The following is a 24,591-nucleotide window of genomic DNA, read 5'->3' on the forward strand; positions in this document are numbered from 1 at the left end:
ATGTTAACAAATATGATAACTATAAGTATAAAGGTAAAAATCCAGCTTTTACTTGTTTGTTGTTAAAAGAATACAATTAAGAAGCTTCAATTGGAGATATAAGAATATAGTTAATCAAAACTACTCTGAAGTTCACAAGTCTATAAATTTTCATGTATTTTAGAAAAGTTTAGCAGTAAACACTCTTTGGTCCATGGAACAAGCTATTCACAGTAAAGCGCAAACACTAAGACCAATGCCACAAACGTTTCAGTTTCATGTTTCGCGGAAACCCAGCTGTCCCACGCCACATCCCAGATCCATCTGCTGGCAATCTAGGACAGAAATGTTCAGAAGGCCCACTTTAGATCAAACATGTTAAAAAATAATTTTTTAATCTATACAAGTTTGTTTTTTTCAGAAGTTGCATCACTATCTTAGGAAATTTTATCTTAAAAGTAATTTGTCCAATTTTCCCTTTGCTGAAAAGACTTAATAGCGATGCTTCCTGGACCCATCTTCTCTTTACTGGAGAGGGTAAGTTGTCTAACACAGAGACCGACCTTAGCAGTGAGTCCCGGGGCAGAACAGGAGGGACTCTGTAACTCGGGTCTAGGAGTTCTGCAGGCAAGACTAACTGTGCTGTCACAGTCCAGAGTAAGGCATTATCCTTCCTACCCGCAGATTTTCAACCAAAAGTTTGTCAGGGTCTTGTCTTGAAGAAATGGTACTGATCCTATAGGCAGGCTGTTAGAGAAATCCTAACTCCTTTGCTTCATGTACAAAGCCACACAAAATCTGACCTTTCTGTGGTGAGCTTCTCCCATCAGGAGGTTGAGTCTGCTTTTCCACCCCATGAATATGAACTGACCTTGGGATTTGCCCTGAGCAAAATAATGTGACACTGCGCAGCTTCCAAGAGAGGCCTTAGGAAGTCTTCTGCTTTCACCTCTGGAATGCTTCGAGGAGCCCCATGTAAGGACACCATTCCTCCTCTGGAGGACAATAGTGTCTGTGCAGCGGAACCAACGGTCACAACTGTGAGCAAGGCTGCCTGGGACCTCTGGGCCAGCTGCATCACCAGATGGCCGAAAGTGTACCGGTGAGGCCAGAAGAAAGTCCACCCAGCCCATCCAGACTGAGCTGACCCACAGGACAATAAGCAAGCACATGACTGGTGTCCTAAGCTGCTCACTTCTGGGATGGGGCTGCCTAAATACACCCATCTCTCTGGTTACCAGTCAAGCCCATGTCTCTGCGCTCCATGTTTTCTCTGCTGGGACTTTCTCCCTGATCTTTAGCACAGCTGGTTCCTTCTTCTTGTTCAGGCATCACAGGATAACCTCCCCTTCTCCAGACCATCCCAAGGAGCCACCTGTCCACCTGGAAGCTCCCCATTCCCTGAATGTGCAGGTGGATGTGATAGAATTCTCTTCTCCCTGCAAGCCTGGCGACTGTCCTGTGGGCGGCAGCCTTCCCTGGGGCCAAGTCCTCCCACCATGCTCCCACGTGGAGGTACTTACATTGATTGCCTGACCCGTCTTTTGAATAAATAATACTTTTATAATGAACTTATAACGGTGGTACCCAAATTCTTTGACCGATGACAATATGCGGTCTGCTAATTCAAGTGACAAATGAGAAAAGACTTTGTCGTCATATTTGACATCTTGAAGACTTTCCTTTAAAAAAATTAAGAAAGATATTTTAATTTTCAAATTTTAAATAAAAATTGAAGTAGAAAATTAATATTTAATTATTGGCCATTATTATTATTACTAATTAACATATGCAGCTTTTGGAAACATACACATATCTCTAACCAAATGATATTAAATGGTTGATATGCTTACCAACTTATTTCAATAACAATTTTGAAAAAAATTTGATTTGGTTTTAAAATTATGTTCAATTGCTCTTCATTAGCAATCCTTAAGCTTAAGTTTTCCTTTACTAGATTACTCTGCCAAACATTTATTAGGGAGAAGCAAGATTTTTTTTTTTGCCACTCGGCCTGTGGAATCTTAGCTCCCTGATCAGGAACTGAACTCACACCCCCTGCACTGGGAGCACGGAGTCTTAACCACTGGACCTCCACGGAAGTCCCTATTCCTGTCTTCTTGTCTCCCTCAGTTAAAGGCCACGTCTTTCTAATACTGCCCCTGTAGCTTCTCACTCTACTGCTTTTACCTCCAGAAGAGTAATATGGAAATCAGAGATTGCTCATCGTGTGTCACTAAATTAATAGGTAGCTGGGAGTGGGTAGACAGATGTGGACCATGAAACACTGCATTTTTCTACAGACCATAAGCAGACCTGGACCAGCTGGTGAGCAGGTGGCACCTGCCTTTGATTAACTGACTCAGATCAATGACAAACTAACCAATGTTCTAGGTTCTAATGATAACAAATGGATACCTACCTGCCAACTTTACAGGATAAAACCAAATAAATTACCTATTTTTTGGTTGTGCCTCCCTTCTAGAAGGCTTTTGGATCTGAACTGGATCTAGAAGCATTTAGTTCCCTCAGACATTTAGCTCAACTTTTTGTACACTTAGCAACATCCATTTTCTCTTCTGAATCTGCCTAAGAGATCCCAGGCTTTATCTATTAACACATACACGTTCCATTTTAACAATTAATGAATAGTTACTATAGGAAGATACTTACAAGCTCCAGCAGTATATATTATTTCTGTGTCTAGAATGGTGATAATGTTCCCTAAATACAAAGGAAAATCCCCAGCCTCTTAGTGATCCCAGCCTTCCCCCTACATATCCAATAAACTGTTCCAAGCCCCTTATGCTCAATGCAATTCTATAAATGATCACATGTAAATACACCTTGAAATTCTGCTATACCCAATGAACTTGAACTCAGTCAATGTCGTAGGGCCAAGTGAGAGACACATCAAAATGCTTGCTATTAGGCAATCGCTATTAGGGTTAATAATTACTTTATTATATTGAGTTGAATTTATTTCCAAGTTATGAGCCATAATATAGTTTCTGAATATTATCTGGTAATTATTACTTCAGTTTAGAAATGTATCTATGTCGATGGTGGTGGAGGGAGGTGGGTGAAATGGGTTTCCTAAATATTCTTCTGTATTAACATATTCATTTAAGAATTAACTCTGATACAATTAACAGGATGTAAATCAAGAAAATGGCAACCCACTGCAATATTCTTGCCTGGAGAATCCCACGGACAGAGGAGCCTGGCGAGCTGTCATCCATGGGGTCGCAAACAGTTGGACATGACTAAGCAACTAAGCACACAGCAAAAATTATACAAAAGAAATTAAATGTATGCTTTCTTCCCAATAGCCAGCTTACATAAGCTGTTACTGAAGGAATGCATCTTGCAAATTTGAGGTAGGGGAGGTAATATTAAAATAAGGAGTACTCCTGGAGGGGGATTAGGCAGGGTAGAGTCCCACAGAGGGAACCTGGTCGCCAGAAATCTCCTGGGTGCCTGATGCCCAAAAGTGAAAAGGGGATTCAGAAAGGTGGCCCCTTAAAGAAACAGTCTATAATTTGAAAGTTTTTAATCTGGCCCTTTATTAGGAAAGATGGTGAAGGGGATTCTTTCCATCTGAACAATGTAGCCTTCAGACACAAACACTAGTATAATTAATATTGGTATTACAGTATTAACTAAAATTGAAGCTTTGTTGGACTAGTCTGAAAACATGTGTCTGAGTTTCAAACAACTGTCTTGAATGAACTTCAGATTCCAGCTTGTTTAATGAAGAAGCAAATCCACACATAAGTTGGGGAGTGCCTGTTCTTAGGATGTTTAGTGTAGTCATGAATCAGTTATTCACACATATTCAATATGGGTTTTATTTTTTACTCATTCCTTCAAATATGGGAGAAACATGGAACCTGCAGGATAAGTAATTTATGGATAATTAAGCATTAAATGAAATACCAAAAAATTCTTTGTGATTTAGTTTTAATCATAGCATCAACATCAAGATTATTCAGTATGACTACAAAGTACTTTCAGAGATAAATGCTACAAAAAAAATCAGTCAGGGTAACTATAATGCCATAAATCTTAATATGGTTTATCACATCCCCAAAATTAAGATAATGGTATCATATATACCTATCAACCTACCTTTAGTATCTGCTGGACTTTTGTTTCTACTGAATGAGCCTGGAATTTTTTCAATGGCTCCATTCTATATGAATTAGCAAACTTTAGTTTTGCCAGGGCACTCTTCCATTCTTTACCTAGATCAGCAATTGAGTCATCAAATGGAGGCTCTACATACTGAACATCATGGACTGAGTCTCTCAGTCTTTCTCTTAAAATTTGTGCATACTGAAAGGAGAGAAGAGAGACAGAGAGAGACAACTTTTTAAATTCCATAATGAAATTTCAGTTTTAAGGACCCTGGGGCAGTGGGACAAGGCTGACACAAAGCTTGGAAATCCATTATAACAGACTTCTATGATTATATGGTTGCTAAATCCTAGAGTCAATCCTGGCTATCAACTTGGACAAGGAGAAAAAAAATATAGGTATCATCTATCTATCTATAAACACACAAACACAAATTTGAATGCATAGATTTAGAACATCCATGGAAGATGCAGAAGAACTAGAAACAAGATGGCCATTGAGAGGGCAACTGAATGGCTGACAGGGATGTAAGGAAAACCTCTCATGTTCCCTACTCTGACATTGGGGCTTCCCTGGTGGCTCAGAGGGTAAAGTATCTGCCTGCAGTGTGGGAGACCTGGGTTCAATTCCTGGGTTGGGAAGATCCCCTGGAGAAGGGAATGGCACCCCACTCCAGTACCCTTGCTGGGAAAATCCCATGGATGGAGAAGCCTGGTAAGCTACAGTCCAGGGGGTCCCAAAGAGTTGGACACTACTGAGCAACTTCACTTTCACTTTTCACTCTGACATTATGAAAATATTATCCTTTATTGTCTTATAATTTTAATTATTTTATCTTTGAATAAATAATACAATTATTTGTTAACTCATTCATAAGTTTTAATTGAAAAGATAACAAAAGTGGTATATTTGGTATATGTCATTCCATGCTTTTGACATTCAACATTTATTCGATAACATTCAACCTGCCTTAAAGAACTATTTATTTAGTGGCTACTATGATTAAGTATGGGGTTCCCAGGCGGCACTAACAGTAAGAATCTGCCTGCCAATGCAGGAGATGTAAGAGACATGGGTTTGATCCCTGGGATGGGAAGATCTCCTGGAATGGCTACCAACTCCAATATTCTGGCCTGGGAAATCCCACGGACAGAGGGAGCCTGGTGGGCTACAGTCCATGCAGTCACAAAGAGTAGGACATGACTGAGCAATTAACACTTTTACTTCAGTTAAGAATGGGGGCTTCCCAGGTGGTGCTAGTGGTAAAGAACCTGCCTGCAGATCCAGGAAACATAAGAGACATGGGTTCGATCCCTGGGTTGGGAAGAGTCAGACACAACTGAAGTGACTTAGCATGCACACACAGTTAAGTACTCTATGCTCTGAAGTTACAGTGGTGAACTTCATTATAATAACCAGGAATTGTTTTACTTGTATTAACTCATAATAAAGAGTCTGAATCCACGGAGTTATCCTTCTAGTGGAAAAGGAAGTGAAATCATTCAGTTGTGTCCGACTCTTTCCAACACCAGGGACTGTAGCCTGCCAGGCTCCTCCGTCCTTGAGATTCTCCAGGCAAGAATACTGTAGTGGGTTGCCATTTCCTTCTCCAAAATAGTGAGAGTGAAAAGCTGGCTTAAAACTCAACATTCAAAAAACTAAGATCATGGCACCCAGTCTCATCACTTCATGGCAAATAGGGAAACAATGGAAACAGTGACAGACTTTATTTTCATGGGCTCCAAAATCACTGCAGATGGTGACTGCAACCATCAGATTAAATGATGCTTGCTCCTTGCAAGAAATCAAATCTAGATAGCATATTAAAAAGAGGAGACATTACTTTGCTGACAAAAGTCCATCTAGTCAAAGCTATGGTTTTCCCAGTAGTCATGTATGGATGTGAGAACTGGACCATAAGAAAGCTGAGCACTGAAGAATTGATGCTTTTAAACTGTGGTGTTGAAGACGACTCGAGTCCGTTGGACTGCAAGGAGTTCAAACCAGTCAATCCTAAAGAAAATCAGTCCTGAATATTCATTAGAAGAACTGATGCTGAAGCTAAAGCTCTAATTAAGACACTTACTCCTTGGAAGGGAAGTTATGACCAACCTAGACAGCATATTAAAGAGCAGAAACATTACTTTGTCAACAAAGGTCTGTCTAGTCAAGGCTCTGGTTTTTCCAGTGGTCATGTATGGATGTGAGATGTGGACTATAAAGAGTTGCACGCCGAAGAATTGATGCTTTTGAACTGCAGTGTTGGAGAAGACTTGAGAGTCCCTTGGAATGCAAGCAGATCCAACCAGTCCATCCTGAAGGAGATCAGTCCTGGGTGTTCCTTGGAAAGACTGATGTTGAAGCTGAAATTGCAATACTTTGGCCACCTGATGCAAAGAGCTGACTCATTGGAAATGACCCTGATGCTGGGAGGGATTGGGGGCAGGAGGAGAAGGGGACGATAGAGGATGAGATGGCTGGATGGCATCACTGACTCGATGGACATGAGTTTGAGTAAACTCCGGGAGTTGGTGATAAGACAGGGAGGCCTGGCGTGCTGTGATTCATGGGGTCACAGAGTCAGACATGACTGAGCGAATGAACTGACTGCCATCTCTAATTCACTAATACTGTTCTACTGTGTCAAATCTGCTGTTGATTCCACTCAATTCATTTTACATTTTTAACACTATATTTAGATTTTCAAATGTATGTAGACATGTGAGACTAATCAAGTTTTCAATTAACAGTTATTGAAGGTTTTGGAATTGTTGGTTGCAAGCAACAGGAACTGCTTCTTGTTAACCAGTTAACCACATACATACCTAACTGGAAAGACATGAAATAGCTCACAGAATGGAAGAGAAGGCTAAAGCACCAGGCACTTAAGGCACTTCAGTATGCCACTTCAATTTAAATTAATCTCGGTCATCTTCCTGAATTATTCCAGGAAGAGTTCATCTAATCAGCCTAGTCTTGGTCTCATCCTCACTATAAAGTTAAGGAGGGTGATTGACAGTCCCACCAAAACTCTATTCAACAGGGAATGAGTTCATTCTCCAAAGGAAACTGAGGTGCTACTATGAAAGAAAATAAATGGACACAGGAGAGAGAAACTCAAAAGATATTTATAATGATTAAATTGTGTGTCCTAATTTTTCTTATGCTCAGGATCATGAGAGTCATCAGCTACCTAAAAGTTAGGAATGATAATTAGTAACTCACTGTCCTCAGGCACACTTAATGAGAATTTGTGACGCCTTTTCTTAGTCTCTTCCCATTTATCCGTCTTTTTAAATTTCTGACCTGTAAAAGCTCAGACTTTAGAGACAACTATAATTAATCCCATTCATTATCAAATAAGAAAGCACTGCCTTGTCCATGTCCCCTTCTCCCCAGATTCTGGCATGTACACCAAATATATGTGTCTGTCGTCCCCTCCTTTTGGATTCAAACTTACTTTCCAAGACTTCAGATCTTTAGTAGACAGTAAGTTTATAAAGGGCAGCTCAAAATAGAAATACTTTTCATTACTGTAGGTGACCTATGGTTACTCAGACTTTTATACAGTATGGTTTTTGGGAGCATGAGTTTTAAGTCCAATACATTAAGCAGTCAGCCTTGCTGTGCTCTTAGTTCTGTGAATGTGCCCTTCTTACTTTTCCTCCTTTTCTCTTTCCTCTGTAAAACGTAGACAGCAAAGAGCACTCATTAGAACCTGAAATGTTATCAAGACTTTTGGGGGAGGGGTGGAGAGGGACTCAAGATCTTCAAAAATTCTCTCTCCTCCATCCTGTTGATTATGGGTCCCATTAAGTAGGCATGAAAACCGTCACACAAGTGGACCAGAAGCCCCAGCTTTGTTACTACAATTCTGTACCCTTGGACAAATTATTTTCTCTCTTAAAAGTCTCAATAAAATATGGAGTATTGATCACTAATGGTTTCCAGATTATGGTCACATAGAAATCTGGTGCTATACCACCAATAAAACTGAATGACATTATTCATTAATTTCAGATAGTAAGTTAATGGGAAGAATTATTTTCAATTTAACTTTCTCTTTTTTATGCTCTCCAAATACTCAGACTGCTGCTGTTAACAAAAACTCAAAACATCTCATTGTTCTACTTGGTATATCCAAACATTCTTGTTCTAAGAAAACACGCATACACCGGTTTCTGGTTAATAAATCTGCCCCTGGTTTCAGTAATGACATTAAACACACTAAAATTACGCATTTCTGGAAAAAGTTCCTCTCGGGAAACCTGGAGCTGAGTAAATTTGAAGAGAAGTGAAGCAGCTGTTTTGGTTTACGCGGTGCTCGAGGGTCTACACCACAAAGACGGGAGAGTCCTGCAGCCCAAGGTCGGCCTGTGCCCCGTCTTCGCACTCACTGCCTCCTTCTCGAACATGCTAGGCCTCCTCTCTTTGCGAGGCGTCACCGGCGGCTGCTGAGGCGCCGACACCGAGGGCGCCTTCGCGCCCCTACCGCGCTTCTCCATCCCGCCGGCGCCCCGGGCCGCCTTCACGGCCACCCCAACGCCTCCGCGGCGTTCCGCTCGAGTCCCAGTCTCGCGCTTGCGTCGCGCCAGCCGGAAATGCGCCTCAGGGAGGGGCGTGGTGTGAGTGCGTCATCCCTCGGCGCCGCGGCCGGGAGCCGGAAGTCATGGAGGAAGAGTCCAGGTAGCGGCAGTCCCAGAGAGCACCTGAGTTCGTCCATCAGGCTGCGACGCGGGAAGCATCGTCTTGACTGCAGCCGGTGCCGCGGCTGAGGAGGGCGGGCCGTGTCCGTCCAAGTGGGCGTCTGCTGGACTCCCTTCCGCCCTCGTGCCCTCTGGTGTCGCCCACCCCGCGTTCGGGGGCGCAGGTCCCGGCTGAAGTCTGCGAGGACGTGGCGTGGGGCCCGAGCCTGCGCCCTGCGCGCGCGGGCGGAGGGGGAGCTCTGCCGCCGCGACCGCCAAGTCCAGGAGCTGTTCCCGGGACCGCGGACGGGCACGCGCAGCGCACCGTGGCTTTTAGCCTTTGTTCTGACTGCCCTTCGTCCTTAAAGGAAGTGTCCTCTACGTGGTCCCTTAGCGATGTGGGAAGTATGTGTGGTGATCTCGCCTCTGGTTCACACTTGCAAATTAGAATTGTAGTTGACGTCTTTAGGCCACTTTGATAACGTAAAACTAAGTCAAAGGGTCTCATTAACTGGCTGCCTCAGTGGGGTTGCCTTACAATAAAGATTTTACTTTCCTCTCGGAGGGATTTCAGTGTCAATCGATTATCTGTGAGCAGTTTTTAGCACTAGCTGCTACTTGCTGAGTAATGTGTGCTAGGTGCTTCTCAAGTATTATCATTGATTACTGCAACCATAGGAGGTGGTCATGTTTTGCCCCGCTTTACACTTAAAAGTCTCAGGTATGTTAGCGGTTCCAAGGCAAGAGGTGGAAAAGAGTCTGAGGAAGAATTCAAATTCAGATCATTCTAGCTCTCAAGCACAGATCATTTGCACTATCCCATGCTGCTCTGGGCAAGACACTTAAGTACCAAAGATGACACGGAGGGGTATACACACACACACACACACAAATTCAGGCTTTGGGGCTTCTAGTGGGAGGACAGACATGTCCCTGGTTGTAACACACAGATTTATTGTCTTGAGTGGCAGTTAAAGCGTTGCAGCATGTATTATTTGTTGATTTGAGGTTGAATTTTATTTCTCGATTAACAGCAGACTCTCTTCTTGTCTAAGAGAATATGAGCTTAAAAAGTTAACCTAGAAGCCAGCTTCTAGAATTGCATGTCTATTTGTAGGAGTAGAATGTAGCCATTCTCCAAATCTGAAGGTCTTGGAGCCTTAGAGAGGTCCATTTCAACTCAGTGTGAAAGTGTTAACTGCCCAGTTGTATAGGACTCTCTGCAACCCCGTGGACTGTAGCCCACCAGGCTCCTCTGTCCATGGGATTCTCCAGGCAAGAGTACTGGAGTGGGTTGCCATTCCCTTCTCCAGGGGATCTTCCCAACCCAGGGATTGAACCCCAGTCTCCTGCATTGCAGGCAGATTCTTTACCCTCTGAGCCACCGACTGGGGATAGGAGGAGCCAATAATTCATTTAACTCTTGTTTTTCATTTATCATGTTCCAGCATCTGCTGTGTCCTGGGCATACAATGTTGTGTAAGACCTGGTCTCTCTGCTCCGGGATCTTACTGTTTGGTTGAGTCTGAGGGACGATTGTGTTGATCCAGTGTGTCCAACCAAAAGAGACTTTACTTACAACCTCAGTTGTGAGATTCCAGGGCCCACTTTACTAGTGGAGTAGATGAGTTTTTGTGCAGAAATATTTCTGCCTGTCTCCTGTCACTCCAGAACTTCAGCTCATTCCTTTGGAGTTGAAATGCTTTTAAAAAATGCAAGGAGTCCCTTTTGATGTGGATGTAACCTTTTTGAGTTATATTTGTGTATTTGTCCAGAGACAGACCACAGGAGTTTTCACACTATGATCATTTGATATAAAGCGTTAACTAGGAATAAAATTGTTAACTAGTTATGTGAAAGGATAAAGTGAGATCTCTGAAAGTGTGGTTGAGACGGCAGCTGCAGGAAGCAGTCACTCCAGAGGACTGAGGGAGCTGAGGGAAGTGGTTGGCATTTTAGACACTTAGAGGAGGGTCCCTGCACGGTTGAAACTCAGGTTTCTGAGAAGGAAATTGTGCTACAGAGCTGCATGGAAGAGCCTGGCAAGTAGGATGCAGAGTTCTGAAGGGAAGTCACCGGATCCGTGGGGTGTGTTTCTGGTGGGCGTTCTCTGGTGAAGCTGGTCCTGCAAGTGTTGGAACGATTGCAGACTGGATTCAGCTGCTGCAGCAGGAGGCACTGCAACTGCAGGGCAATGCTCAAAGGAGTGGGAATTCTGTGCCCAGAAAGGCACATGAAGTTGCCAGGCTGCAGGCAGGAGAAGCAAGTGTCCCCCCCACCCCATGCTGTCTTGCAGTGTTCCAAGGAGAGTGCGCTGACTGGCTGAGCGGGTGTCACACAGGATTGCTGAATATTCCACACACATCTCTCAGGGAGTACCTCAGTTGCTGGGGCCTGAAAGCATTGGTTGACTGCAAGACTGAGAGCGGGAATGAAGCTTTTGGGGACAGGAAGAGTGGACAGGATAATGGGTGATACTGACGGGGACGGAGGAACTGAAGCCAACTGGCTTCCAAGTTAGGGAGCTGCCAAGACTTACTAATGTTGGAAAATGCACACCCCTTAACAGATCACATAAAGACACCAGGTCCTTTTCAGACCTGGAATATGATCTCTCTGCAGATTTATTGGGCGATCTTAGTGTAATGTCAGGAGAATTATGAAAAATTGGTTTTATTTAATTTTTTATGAAAAAGCAGCATGGTTTGCTGCTTTTTACACTATGTAGGGAGTCAGAATTATGCATTTTGCTCTGTTTTAACATTATTTAATGTTTAATTCATTTAGTAGCTTGATTTTATATTTTTCTCAGCCCTCATTTAAAAATGCTTATTCTGATAACTTTGGGATAATTTGTGAATCCTGAAAGGAATAATGCACTATCCATAAAATATTCTGAGCTTCTGTAAATTCTTATGTTAAAAATATTATGTTTAATAAACTTAACTTAAAATCTTTAAACATTTACTTGAAAATATTTGCATAAGTAATCTTTAGTTGATATTTAATCACAATGTTTTAATCATATAGTTCTTCTGACATCCAGAAAGTGTGTTAACACACTAACTATTCCTGAGTATATTTTATACTTAAGACATGATAGAGTTTTCCTATGACTTAAATGTATTATAAAATTAATATTTTCTGTTAAATAGTGTGTTTTATGTTTTATATTTCAGATATTAATTGGGGAGCCAGTTGCCACCTGTCTTTCTCCTTCGGTGTATGACATGATCTGTAAACTTGGGTTTGAAGTCAGAGAAAATTGCGACATCAGTAGTATTGTAACTCAAAATGGTGACGTATGCTGGAAGAAAATTACAGACTGCATGGTTTATACAGAATCAGGTTTGTACTTTGCCTGCAGCCCAAATGCCCATCAATACTGTTCTCTTTAAAATGTCTTAACCTATAAACTTTCCCTTTCTGACCACCGCTTTTTGGGTTAGGAGATGTTATATTAATAGTACAGGCTTAACTCAAAGAGAAAAAGAATCGGTGTGAAAAGAGAGGGAGTGAGACAAGAGAAGCGCAGGGGAGTGAAGGAAGCCGCGGGTGAGGAGGAGGGGTCAGAGGCTGTGCGGGCCGAGGGCTCTCGGCCTGCAGTCCAGGTGGAAAAGGGAAGCAGACAGAAAGTCATGACTTAAGGGTGTGGGATGACCAGTGGTACATACAGTTATTTTACATGTGTTCTAGGCATTCTTGTACCTTTTTTAAGTAAGGATGGATTGGAATATTTTTAAATAGTTGTAAAAATTATAAGCAAACATGCTCTGGCCCCGCAGTTCCATCCAGGAACATACAAGACAGGTCCAATCACAGGTGTGAAGGTGTGCCTATGCCAGGTTACACCTTGCAGCAATTTGTAATAGAGAAAGAAAGAAGGAAAGAAAACTGGAAATAGCCAGATGTCAAGCACTACAGGATTGGTCGGTCAAATTATGAAAAATGCATGCAAGGGAACATTATGTAGTCGTGAAAGAGAGTAAGGAGGCCTATCTTTCTGGCCCAGAAATCTCTCTGAGCTATATGGCTGAGTGAACCAATAGGGGGAACATGTAATATTTGCTTGTGTATGTATGAATATTTCTAAATGCACTCAAGAAATGTATAACATTTCTTGAAATGTGAAAGCTGCCATAGGAAGGAGAACTGGTGGCAGGAGAGAGACTTCCACCCTTTTATATTTTTGGGTTGTGAGCCATGTAAATGTTCAGCCGGAACTTACGGAAAAAACCCTCAAAGCAAAAATTCATCTTATAAATACGTCCCAGAATAATAATAATTATTATCAATTAATGTCATTGGAAATCTCCTAGTCTAATAATGTTACATTAAAAAGTCATGTTAAAGTATTATATATACAAGTTTACATACAGGCAAAGAAATTAAAAAAATATTTTTTGTCTTATTTGAACCTTTCTGTATTTTTCAAACTCTCTGACAGTTTTTCTTTTATAATCAGGTAAACACATGTGTAACTTATTTTCCACAACATGAGTATCTTTGTTTTAAGTTCAGTTTAAACTGGTTCTCAGTTTTGTAGAAATTTCATCATTGAAGCACTTTGGCAACGTAGGCGTTGTCATCACACGATGCGGAGCTCACTTGCTTTCTCACCCTTGCAGCCCAGGATCTGGACCACCGGGAAAGCGTGCGGCTGCTGGGCCCCGTGTGCCAGGCCGTCCACCTGCATCTGTCGTCTCTGCCCGAGGGGCAGTTTGAAATGCGATACGCACCGGCGCTCCAGTGGACAGGTGTTCCAGAGGTTTGACTTTTGAACAACAACAAAGTCTTAGAAATGAAGGACTGCAGATTCCACTTAGAGGCCTTTGCTCCTTGCTGATTTTAAAGGGGTCTCCTCTGTCCTCCGGGCCCTGGGTTGTGAGAAGGCTGGAGTGTTGCGAGGGAAAGTTGGAGCTGTTTGCAAAGCCTGAGCTGAGAGACATCCTTTGCCCAAAGGAAGTTTCTGGATGCGGTGTCAGGATCAGGGTTTGGGGAGGTGGTTTGGTGCATGGGTGCTGCTGGTCCCAGGACAGAAGAACTGGACAGCTTCAAAAAAAGAAAAAGACCTTCCAGACTGATCATAAGATGTTCTTACAATTGGGGCCAGGGGACTCGAGGCAGGGACGCTTGGCTTGTTGAGAGCAGCAGAAGGGAGGTGGGGTAGTTCAAGGTTCAAACCAACCGTTTCCCTTGGCACATTAAGTGATTACAGTAGAGCAGTAACTATAAAAATCTAATTCTAAAGTACTTTGACTTTCCTCATACAGAGTGGCAGGGCCTTCCCTTCTCCCTGTGTAGTAGCTTCCTTAAATGGCAGGGTAAGCTGCCTTATTTATCTTTTTAAGAAGTAATCAAAATGAGATAAAAGATTTAGGTCAAAGTATTTGACTTTCCAGTTTGCAGTTATGCCAGATTTATTGCTTTTAATAAACATTTACATAAAGAACTTCCCAAAACCTCCTTAGGTATTCAGACGTTTTTCTTGATTCTTTGTATCTTGTTGTATTTATATAAAAAATGTTTACCTACACCAAAACAGTCATTAAAATATGCTAATTGAAATCTTTAGAGGTTTGAATTTCATTAATAGAATTGTGACTTTGAGAAATAATGCTTATTGAACACGAATTCTAACATGTGTCTTATTCTAAACAGTTATTTCCTGAAATACTTGATGCCTTGAGAAGTCTTGAATCCCCCAGTATTTCTCTCGGCCTCATGAAGCTCACGTCATGTCTGGAGCGAGCCCTGGGTGATGTAAGCGTGAGGATCTTTCACTGTTGGCTGTGTAAAGTGTCTGAATGAACCGTAAACTGTTTTGCAGTTTCACTGACATTTCTAGATTTTAATTATTGTTTTCCTGTATAATCACTTGGCACAGATTTTTGAAATATTTTTCTTTTTGAACGATTGTGAGATCAGAAACATCAGTGTCTCCAGTTCCTTCCTCCCTTCATCTGTATAGACATTTGCTTTGTGGGTGATATTCTGGTTAATGTGATTTGGCTCATTGTAATACAGTTGTTACACAAGTTTGTTTGAATTTCAGGTATATTTACTGATTGGGAAGGACTGCCCCTTTCTTTTAAGAGATCTGCTCGCATCTGAGGAACTTGCTCAAGTCTTCGGGCAGCCTGTGGTGAGCTTGTCCAGTTAAAACCGATGGAGGAAAAAGGGCCCAAAACAATCAATAATAGCTCAATTTTTATTTCTCAAAAATTGATGCTATGTTAGTAAAAAATAAATTATTTCAGGGATTCAAGCTTACTTTCCTTTCCCACAGACCCTTTCTGCCAAAATTGCCATGCTTCCAGCCAAAAGACACACCTCTCTCTTGTCCTGGTTAATGTGCTTTGATGATAGCCCCCGATGTGATGACCTCAGGTGTAGGAGCCTCTGATGTAAGAGCTTCTAGTGTGATGAGCAGGTGTGATGACCTCAGGTGTGGAGCTTCTGGTGTGATGAGCAGGTGTGGAGTCTCTGGTGTGATAACCCATTTGATGGCCTCATGTGTAGAGCCTCTGGTGTGATGAGCAGGTGTGATGACCTCAGGTGCAAGAACCTCTGGTGTGATGAACCCATTCGAGGACCTCATGTGTGGAGCGTCTGGTGTAATGACGCTGGAGGAATAGCCTCTGATATAGTAACCTCTGGGGGCCAGGCAAATGAGCAATTTGAAGTCTGTTGATCTCATCGATTGTGTATAATAATAGTAATTCTAGAAGATATAATACTAACTTATTCAGGAGTAAAATTTAACCCTTTAAAGAGTGATATTACAATTTTATTATTAAAAAATCAATATTTTTAATATGTGAGAAAGTATACCTTTTGCAGCTACTGAAACTTAAGTTGAAAAAAAATTTAGATGCCAGTTTAAAAATGGGTACTTTTTCAGAATCTTCTCGAGGCCACGTGATCCTGATTTTTTAAGACCAGTGAGTAACCTTCAGGCAACTGAATAAGTCAGGTCAAGGTGAAGAAGCAAGCCAGGGTGGTGCCCACCGGGAGGACGTTCACAGACCGGGCTCACTGAGAAACTGTTGTCAGTGAGGCTTTCCCACGCTTCCTGGTGGTTCCTTATGCCTTGCCAGCTTAGGGTCATTTCGTTTGGTGGAGCGTGTAGAGTGAAGTACAGAATGCTTATAGTCACACTGAACTCTTAAATCCCTTGTTTTGCTCTGTCCTCTGTTTTCTGCCTGTGTTGTGTAGTGAGCTTTCTGTCCACCCGCAGCCCTTTCAGCTCCCAGGTAATTTTCCTAGTTCCTTGGCTTATATACTTGTAATTTCCCAGATGGTATGAACAATTAATTTAAAATAATAGTAAATTTAAGGCAAGTAATATTTAATTATTAATGTTGTTAAGTTAAAGTTCATGTTAAAAGTATTTTAAGTTAGCGTGAGAGCCAGGACTTCCAGGAGTAGGACGGAAGGACTGGCTGTCAGACGTTCTGGTGCTGAGTCGAAACCCCTTGTGTGAGTTCCTGCCCGTGAGGGCATGCAGAGTACCGTCCCCTCTTCCCTCCGAGTCTGCAGATGAATGAAGCAGCTTCTGTCCTTTCCCGAGTCTCTGGGAGGCTCAGCTCCTCTTTCCTACGACATGGGTTTGAGTCCTCTTAGTCTCTGAGCAGCTTCCCGTGTGTTGTGAATCTCCTGTAACGCATGGTGCTCCACACCCGGGGGATGCCAGGGAAGGTGTAAGTGTTGCCGTTGGACAAGTAGGATCCTTGATTCGGGAGGGTCTTCACTTTGTGTTGACAGGTAGGAGGGTGGAGCAGGTGAACCGAGAGCTTCAAGTCAGACAGGAGGCCGAGCCTCGGTGCTCAGCTGCCTGCTGTGGAGCCTAGTCTGTCGTCTGCTGTGGAGTTGTTTTATCTACAGACCAGGCCTCTCCACGTGTGGCGTGGACGCAGTGTGTCCTGGGGGCTCCCATCCCCTGTGGCTGTGGGGCCTCTACACGCGTGGTCCCACCCCTCCTCGCCTGTATGCTTCTCGCGTGTGTAGTGTGAGTACAGCGTCTCCTCAGAGGTCGCCCCCGGGTGAGCGAGAGGAACCGGTGCAGAAAGCGGCTGACAGGCTGCGGGGCGGCAGGGCTCGCGCGTTCCCTCCGTGCTCGCACTCGTGGTCCCCGCGGCTCCGGGGGAGGCTCCCGCGGCCCCCGCTGGCTGCTCAGCACCCCCGCCGCCTGCCGCCTCCAGATGGACGTGCTCAAGGTCTTCGTGGGCTCCCCGCGTGGGCTGAACCTCCGCAACGTCCTGTGGCACGGCTTCGCGGCCCCGCAGGAGGTCCCGCCCGAGTGAGTGCCGCGGCGGCGCGCGCGCTTTCTTCACATGCTGAGAAGTTTGCTTTGAGTTTCACATCAAGAAAAGATGTATTTTGAGATAAATAAGAGAGTTTGGGTTCAGGATGTTGAAGACAAAACTGGACATTAGTGGCCTAATGGCCGCTGTGGTGATTGGGTTAGGATTTCACGGACTTGTGCTCAGCGGCAGAAGTTCTGACGTGCACAGCCCCGGCGGGTGGGGTCCTAGGTTTCAGCTGACCGGTTCCCGAGAGGTCACTGGTCCTGTGGACCACTGCAGTTTCATCCCCACAGCCAGTGGGATTTTCTGCAATTTGATACTGTTTTGCTTTCTTAATTTTAATTTTTTTTTTTTTTTTTAAGTAGAGCTTTTTATATGTGTGCTGGGTTTGTGTTTCTAACAGATTGCTATGGTATTTCCCACTAGATACTGCTCAATGTTGGTGTTGTTGACAGTAGGATTGGGTCAACTACTGAAGGGTTACCTTCAACAGACTAACTTCACGTTGGCACATCGACCTTTTGTAACTCTTAGGAGCATAGAGGATTTGATCATTTTTCCTGGCAAGTACCACACTTCACGTTTTTCTTTGACTCTGTCTTTGTAAAGATATTTATAACGTTATTAAGCAGCACTGACACTCAAGCTGTGTGGGAGGAATAGTTACTCTCCAGGGGCAACGTGCCTTTGAAAGTTTCATGAGGAACCTGTTAAACTTTGCCACATAAATCCTCACCCCTTCCCATGGTGCTCCCAGGTGTCCCCAGGGTTGGCGCTGGGAGTCTGAGAGCCACAGCTACGTGAATCAGTGTTAATATTATTGGTCAATAATGTTAATAATGTTGATCAATATTAATAATACCAGTCGACATGAATCAGTATTAATGATAAAATTAGTTTATCATGCAGATGTGTGGCTTGGGCCAGTCTGTGACATGCATTCCCTTCTCTCTGCTCTCTTGCTATGTTCTCTTAATGGTGATGCCAGAAGTGCCAGTAGTGTAAGTATTCTCCTGTGTCATCTTTGGACTTCCCCGATGGCTAGCAGAGAAGAACCCATCTGCCAACCCAGGAAACTAGGGTTCAATCCCTGGGTTGGGAAGATCCCCCAGAAAAGGAAATGGCAACCCACTCCAGTATTCTTGCCTGGGAAATCCCATGGTCAGAGGAGCCTTGGGCTACAGTCCATGGGGTCACAAAGAGCTGGGCACGATTTAGCAACTAAACAACAACAAATATCATCTTTTGGTTTTTTTTTTTTTCATGTCGAAGTCTTACCAGATTGATGAGGTTTAGGACACCGGACTTCAAGAAAACAGATAAACCCTGTGTTTGCTCCAGCTCCACCCCTTTTCCTGTTTGGTGGTAGACAGGCCGTGTCTGCTTTTGCCAATGAAAACCCTGGAGGGGAGAGTACAGAGCAACTTGGCCCCAGCGGTCTTAGCCTTTGGTATCATGGAATCTTTTGCTAGTCTGGTGACTGCCAATAGCATATATCTTTTAAGACTTTACTTTTGTAGAGCAGTTTTAAGTTTACAACAGAATCAGGAAGGAGGTGCAGAGGTTCCCAGCCACCTGTCTCCCTTGTCAGCATCTCTCACCGGGTGGGACATCGGTTGTCACGGATGGATGAGCCTACATGGACACAGCATGGTCACCTTAAGTCCAGAGTTTACCTTTGGGTTCACTCTTGCTTCCTGTATCTTTGGAAGATGTATTTTCTTGGTCCGTGTGGCCAGCCAGTTGCCCCTGAACTCCTCTTCTCACATAGTTGCAGCCTCTGTCACTGGTGCAGTCGCCCTGGGCCCCCACGGGTTGCCTGTGGTCACCTACAGCCTGGCGTCATTCAGGTGGCCTTACTCTTAGACGGCACGCGTTGCCCACGGTCCATCTTCTTCTTAAAGAGGTTGGCCCAGTGGCATCACTCCCTAAGTGTGTTCACACCTTTTTTCAGTTGATCAGTGTGATTGTGCTTAAAAATATTTGCTATTTTACAGATGTTACGACTGAGGTGCTTTCAGTATTAGAAGAAGTGATGAAGAAGTCCACTTTTATACTGAAAGTCATGTTGCCATATTGGGAAGTTGCATTAACCAAGTTAAAGTCTCACAGGTACCTGCAGTGTGGCTTTACAGATTGGGCACTGGTGGTCTGCAGGCCAGGCCTTCCTAGAAGCCTCCGCTTCCTATACTGTGTTGCTGTAAAAGCAAATAGGAGTCGACCCGAGCATAAATTATCTTCCTGTAATTAATTAAAAGGCATCTTGTAATTGTGTTTTAAACATTTTTTTGTTTTGTTTTTCGGTACAGTTTTATATAGTTAATAATGATAATTATTTTAATTTTTATTTTAGAAATTAAGAAATCATTTTGGCCACACTGCACACCTTGCAGGACCCCAGTTCCCTGATCAGGGATTGAGCTCGGGCCACGGCGGTGGAAACCCAGGGTCCTAACCACTCGGCCACCAGGGAGTGCCGCAACAATTACTTTTTTGAAGCAACTTATTAATATTTTTCAAACTCTTACTGTGACTGAAACACGGTGTGCAGTGTTAGAGAGTCAGGAGAGACAGAGGCTGTCAGTTGCCTCTGTTCCCCAGGGAGCAGGCCCCGGGTATTGCCCTGGGGGGTCAGTGGGCTCCACTTCTCTCCCCATTACTCTGTCCTAATGCAGACACTTGACTGGAAACTGTGAGAGCCCACCGACACCCTGGCGTCTGAGTACTTTTTAGATGAAATAAGTTTGGCAGGTATTTGGTGACATTTTAATCTGCTGCAGCTACTAAAACTGTCTCATCGTACATTAAAACACCAGAAAACAGTTTTATTGTCACTCGTCTCATGAGACCTTGATTCTGTTTTTGTTTCTCATGTTAGTGAGTAATCAGCCCTCACTGCTTTGGACACTCGTTGGTAACCTCTGGAAAACAGCACCCTTATTATGGTGTTGGTGCCAGAGTTTACCTTTAGAACATGAAGTTTTACTGATTTCCTTCAATTTCACAGGTTTGCTGACTGTGCCATATTGTTGTTGGTGCAGCTAGAGACTGGACTTAGGAAGGTTTTTGCTGAAGTTAACGAATGTCCAAAGAGACTTCTAACTGCTGAGGTACACTTCTAACTGCTCTAGTGGTTGGTGGTGGTGGTTGCTACTGTATTGACAGTTTTCTGTCGTAATTAAAGCTTTTACTATCTTGTTTTCGTTTATTGTTAAATGAATTTTCTTGTAAGAACTTTCTTTGGAAGCCTTGACTTATCATTTTTTGTGGTTTCCTATTTTGATTTTGTATGACTTCTATTTATCTGTGATTCTTCCCTTGTGGCTCAGCTCGTAAAGAATCTGACTGCAGTGTGGGAGGCCTGGGTTGGGAAGATCCCCTGGAAAAGGGAAAAGCTACCCACTCCAGTATTCTGGCTTGGAGAATTGCATGGACTGTATAGTCCATGAGGTTGCAAAGAGTCAGACACGACTGGGCGGGATAAAAATGGGAAAAAAAATTCTGTCGTTTTTTATGTCGTTAATGATGTCATAAAAGTGGTTGATGCTCATGCTTTCTCTGTAGCCATAGTTACTGCTGTACTATTGTAACCCCACGATGTGGGCACGGGTGGTCTGCAGCTTGCCTTCTCTAAAGAGACTGCTTCCTTTTGGCCAGAGCTGCCGGTGGAGCTTAGAGATGCCTTTGAGTGGCCATGTCCTAGTGGGCTATGGGAGAATCCATTAGGTAGGGGAAAGGGGGAATATATATCATGGGATGAGCACAAGCATCTGCTGTAATGGTGTTCTTGTTTCTTCCTAGTTCATCGTCCTCTTTTTGCCCCTTAAATCAGTTCAGTTCAGTTCAGTCGCTCACTCGTGTCCGACTCTTTGCGACCCCATGAATCGCAGCACGCCAGGTCTCCCTGTCCATCACAAACTCCCGGAGTTTACTCAGACTCATGCCCATCGAGTCGGTGAAGCCATCCAGCCATCTCATCCTCTGTCGTCCCCTTCTCCTCCTGCCCCCAATCCCTCCCAGCATCAGGGTCTTTTCCAATGACTCAACTCTTTGCATGAGGTGGCAAAAGTATTGGAGTTTCAGCTTCCGCATCAGTCCTTCCAATGAACACCCAGGACTGATCTCCTTTTGGATGGACTGGTTGGATCTCCTTGCAGTCCAAGGGACTCTCAAGAGTCTTCTCCAACACCGCAGTTCAAAAGCATAAATTCTTCGGCGCTCAGCTTTCTTCACAGTCCAACTCTCACATCCATACATGGCTACTGGAAAAACTATAACCTTGACCAGATGGACCTTTGTTGGCAAAGTAATGTCTCTGCTTTTTAATATGCTATCTAGGTTGGTCATAACTTTCCTTTCAAGGAGTAAGCGTCTTTTAATTTCATCGCTGCAGTCACCATCTGCAGTGATTTTAGAGCCCCAAAAATAAAGTCTGACACTATTTCCACTGTCTCCCCATCTATTTCCCATGAGGTGATGGGACCAGATGCCATGATCTTAGTTTTCTGAATGTTAAGCTTTAAGCCAACTGTTTCACTCTCACTTTCATCAAGAGGCTATTCAGTTCCTCTTCACTGTTTGCCATAAGGATGGTGTCATCTGCATATCTGAGGTTATTGATATTTCTCCCAGCAATCTTGATTCCAGCTTGTGCTTCTTCCAGCCCAGCGTTTCTCATGATGTACTCTGCATAGTTAAATAAGCAGGGTGACAATATACAGCCTTGATGTACTCCTTTTCCTATTTGGAATCAGTCTGTTGTTCCATGTCCAGTTCTAACTGTTGCTTCCTGACCTGCATACAGGTTTCTCAAGAGGCAGGTCAGGTGGTCTGGTAGTCCCATCTCTTTCAGAATTTTCCACAGTTTATTGTGATCCACACAGTCAAAGGCTTTGGCATAGTCAATAAAGCAGAAATAGATGTTTTTCTGGAACTCTCTTGCTTTTTCAATGATCCAGCGGATATTGGCAATTTGATCTCTGGTTCCTCTGCCTTTTCTAAAACCAGGTTGAACATCTGGAAGTTCTCGGTTCACGTATTGCTGAAGCCTGGCTTGGAGAATTTTGAGCATTCCTTTACTAGTGTGTGAGATGAGTGCAGTTGTGTAGTAGTTTGAATATTCTTTGGGATTGCCTTTCTTAGGGACTGGAATGAAAACTGACCTTTCCCAGTCCTGTGGCCACTGCTGAATTTTCCAAATTTGCTGGCATATTGAGTGCAGCACTTTCACAGCATCATCTTTCAGGATTTGAAATAGCTCAACTGGAATTCCATCACATCCACTAGCTTTGTTCGTAGTGATGGTTTCTAAGGCCCACTTGACTTCCAGGATGCTTGCTCTAGGTGAGTGATCACACCATTGTGATTATCTGGCTTGTGAAGATCTTTTTTGTACAGTTCTTCTGTGTATTCTTGCCACCTCTTAATATCTTCTGCTCTGTTAGGTCCATATCATTTCTGTCCTTTATCGAACCCCTCTTTGCCTGAAATGTTCCCTTGATATCTCTAATTTTCTTGAAGAGATCTCTAGTCTTTCCCATTCTGTTGTTTTCCTCTATTTCTTTGCATTGATCGCTGAGGAAGGCTTTTTTATCTCTCCTGGCTATTCTTTGGAACTCTGCATTCAAATGGGAATATCTTTCCTTTTCTCCTTTGTTTTTCGCTTCTCTTCTTTTCACAACTATTTGTAAGGCCTCCTCAGACAACGATTTTGCCTTTTTGCTTTTCTTTTCCATGGGGATGGTCTTGATCCCTGTCTCCTATACAATGTCACGAACCTCTGTCCATAGTTCATCAGGCTCTCTGTCTATCAGATCTAGGCCCTTAAATCTATTTCTCACTTCCACTGTATAGTCATAAGGGATTTGATTTAGGTCATACCTGAATGGTCTAGTGGTTTTCCTACTTTCTTCAGTTTAAGTCTGAATTTGGCGATAAGGAGTTCATGATCTGAGCCACAGTCAACTCCTGGTCTTGTTTTTGCTGACTGTGTAGAGCTTCTCCATCTTTGGCTGCAAAGAATATAATCGATCTGATTTTGGTGTTGACCATCTGGTGATGTCCTTAAATAGGCATTCCTCAAAAAATCCTGTCTTCAACCCTCTACTCCTTATATGCATCCCCTGGGAGAGCTCACATAATCCAGTGCCTGAAGCTGTTACCTCTGTGGGAGCAACACCAATCAAAATACTCCAAAACTAATGAAAATGAAAGCCCCACATGGCACAAGTTGTTGATGCAGTTAAAGCAGTGCTAAGAGGGTGGTTTAGAGCATTAAGTTCTAGCCGTCTTCAAGGCATTCTTTCTAACTCACAGTTCTTTGATCTCCTGTGTTAGGTTTACACCTGTTTGTTGACTATGTTCATAGGAGCTTTCCCCAGCATCCAGATTTACTTTACTTCAATAAAGGCAATTTTTTTTCTTCCACAAATTTGTTCTCTGATATTCCTTACTATCCTTATTCTAAATGTGATTTTGCCCCTCCTACCGTCTTGTTGGGGCTTCTCCTTTGTTCTTGGACGTGGGTATCTTTTTTTGGTGGGATCCAATGTTCTCCCGTTGATGGTGGTTCAGCAGTGAGCTGCAATTTTGGAGTTGTCGTAGGAGAAAATGAGCACATGTCCTTCTACTCCGCCATCTTCTGACGTGCAAGAAACTAAGATCATGGCATCTGGTCCCATCACTTCATGGCAAATAGATAAGGAAACAATGGAAACAGTGACGGACTTCATTTTCTTGGGCTCCAAAATCACTGCAGATGGTGACTGCAGCCATGAAATTAAAAGACGCTTGCTCCTTGGAACAAAAGCTATGACCAACACTGACAGCCTATTAAAAAGCAGAGACATTACTTAGCTGACAAAGGTCCGTCTAGTCAAAGTTATGATTTTTTCAGTAGTCATGTATGGATGTGAGAGTTGGACTATAAAGAAGGCTGAGCCCCGAATAACTGATGCTTTTGAACTGTAGTGTTGGAGAAGGCTCTTGAGAGTTCCTTGGACTGCAAGGAGATACAGCCAGTCCATCCTAAAGGAAATCAGTCCTGAATATTCATTGGAAGGACTGATGCTGAGCTGAAACTCCAATACTTTGGCCACCTGATGCGAAGAACTGACTGATTTGAAAAAAACCCTGATGCTGGGAAGTATTGAAGGTGGGAGGAGAAGGGGATGACAGAGGATGAGATAGTTGGATGGCATCACTGACTGGATGGACATGAGTTTGAGAAAGCTCCGGGAGTTGGTGATGGACAGGGAGGCTTGGCGTGTTGCAGTCCATGGGTCACAGATAGTCAGACAGGGCTCTGTCCTCTTTGTGGCTCCACATCCAGCTTCAGCACCGTCTGTGCTCCGCCTGCCCTCATCCTCCCGTGCATTACCCTGCTGGTGGGTCGTGCCCCTGATTGACCCAGTGGTCTATCAGTGCTTGGCTTCACTGGCTCGTATCTTGCTCACCTGAACTTGTCTCTCACAAGTCTT

The 24,591-nt window shown here is 43.4% G+C and overlaps 2 protein-coding genes across 9 annotated transcripts in view; one reads left to right on the forward strand and one right to left on the reverse strand.

The window, feature by feature from the left end:
• On the reverse strand, window positions 1–8,648 carry DYNLT2 (dynein light chain Tctex-type 2). The gene is made up of 4 exons (XM_061130027.1): window positions 8,517–8,648; window positions 4,111–4,317; window positions 1,503–1,661; window positions 1–314 (listed from the first exon to the last, which is right to left on the reverse strand). The coding sequence occupies exons 1-4, from the start codon at window positions 8,622–8,624 to the stop codon at window positions 204–206; spliced, it is 585 nt and encodes a 194-aa protein (XP_060986010.1). The 5' UTR covers window positions 8,625–8,648; the 3' UTR covers window positions 1–203.
• A 98-nt stretch (window positions 8,649–8,746) lies between these two features.
• The window catches only part of ERMARD (ER membrane associated RNA degradation), a 36,383-nt gene continuing 20,538 nt past the window's right edge, over window positions 8,747–24,591 (forward strand). For 6 of the 8 annotated variants that reach the window (XR_009690633.1, XR_009690632.1, XR_009690631.1 and 3 more), the window contains exons 1-9: window positions 8,751–9,209; window positions 11,984–12,152; window positions 13,433–13,572; window positions 14,466–14,567; window positions 14,860–14,949; window positions 17,009–17,106; window positions 17,540–17,676; window positions 19,111–19,225; window positions 20,121–20,223. Coding sequence is in view for 3 of the 8 variants with exons in the window: in XM_061130024.1 (XP_060986007.1) it covers window positions 9,201–9,209; window positions 11,984–12,152; window positions 13,433–13,572; window positions 14,466–14,567; window positions 14,860–14,949; window positions 17,009–17,106; window positions 17,540–17,676; window positions 19,111–19,225; window positions 20,121–20,223 (963 nt within the window). In the remaining 5 variants the exon portion in view is untranslated. Of the gene's footprint in view, window positions 9,210–11,983; window positions 12,153–13,432; window positions 13,573–14,465; window positions 14,568–14,859; window positions 14,950–17,008; window positions 17,107–17,539; window positions 17,677–19,110; window positions 19,226–20,120; window positions 20,224–24,591 lie in introns of all 8 variants that reach the window. The other 2 variants (XM_061130025.1, XM_061130026.1) reach the window with 2 other exon arrangements.

Source organism: Dama dama, chromosome 26 (genome assembly GCF_033118175.1).
Source record: "Dama dama isolate Ldn47 chromosome 26, ASM3311817v1, whole genome shotgun sequence".
In the NCBI taxonomy this organism is placed as follows: domain Eukaryota; kingdom Metazoa; phylum Chordata; class Mammalia; order Artiodactyla; family Cervidae; genus Dama; species Dama dama.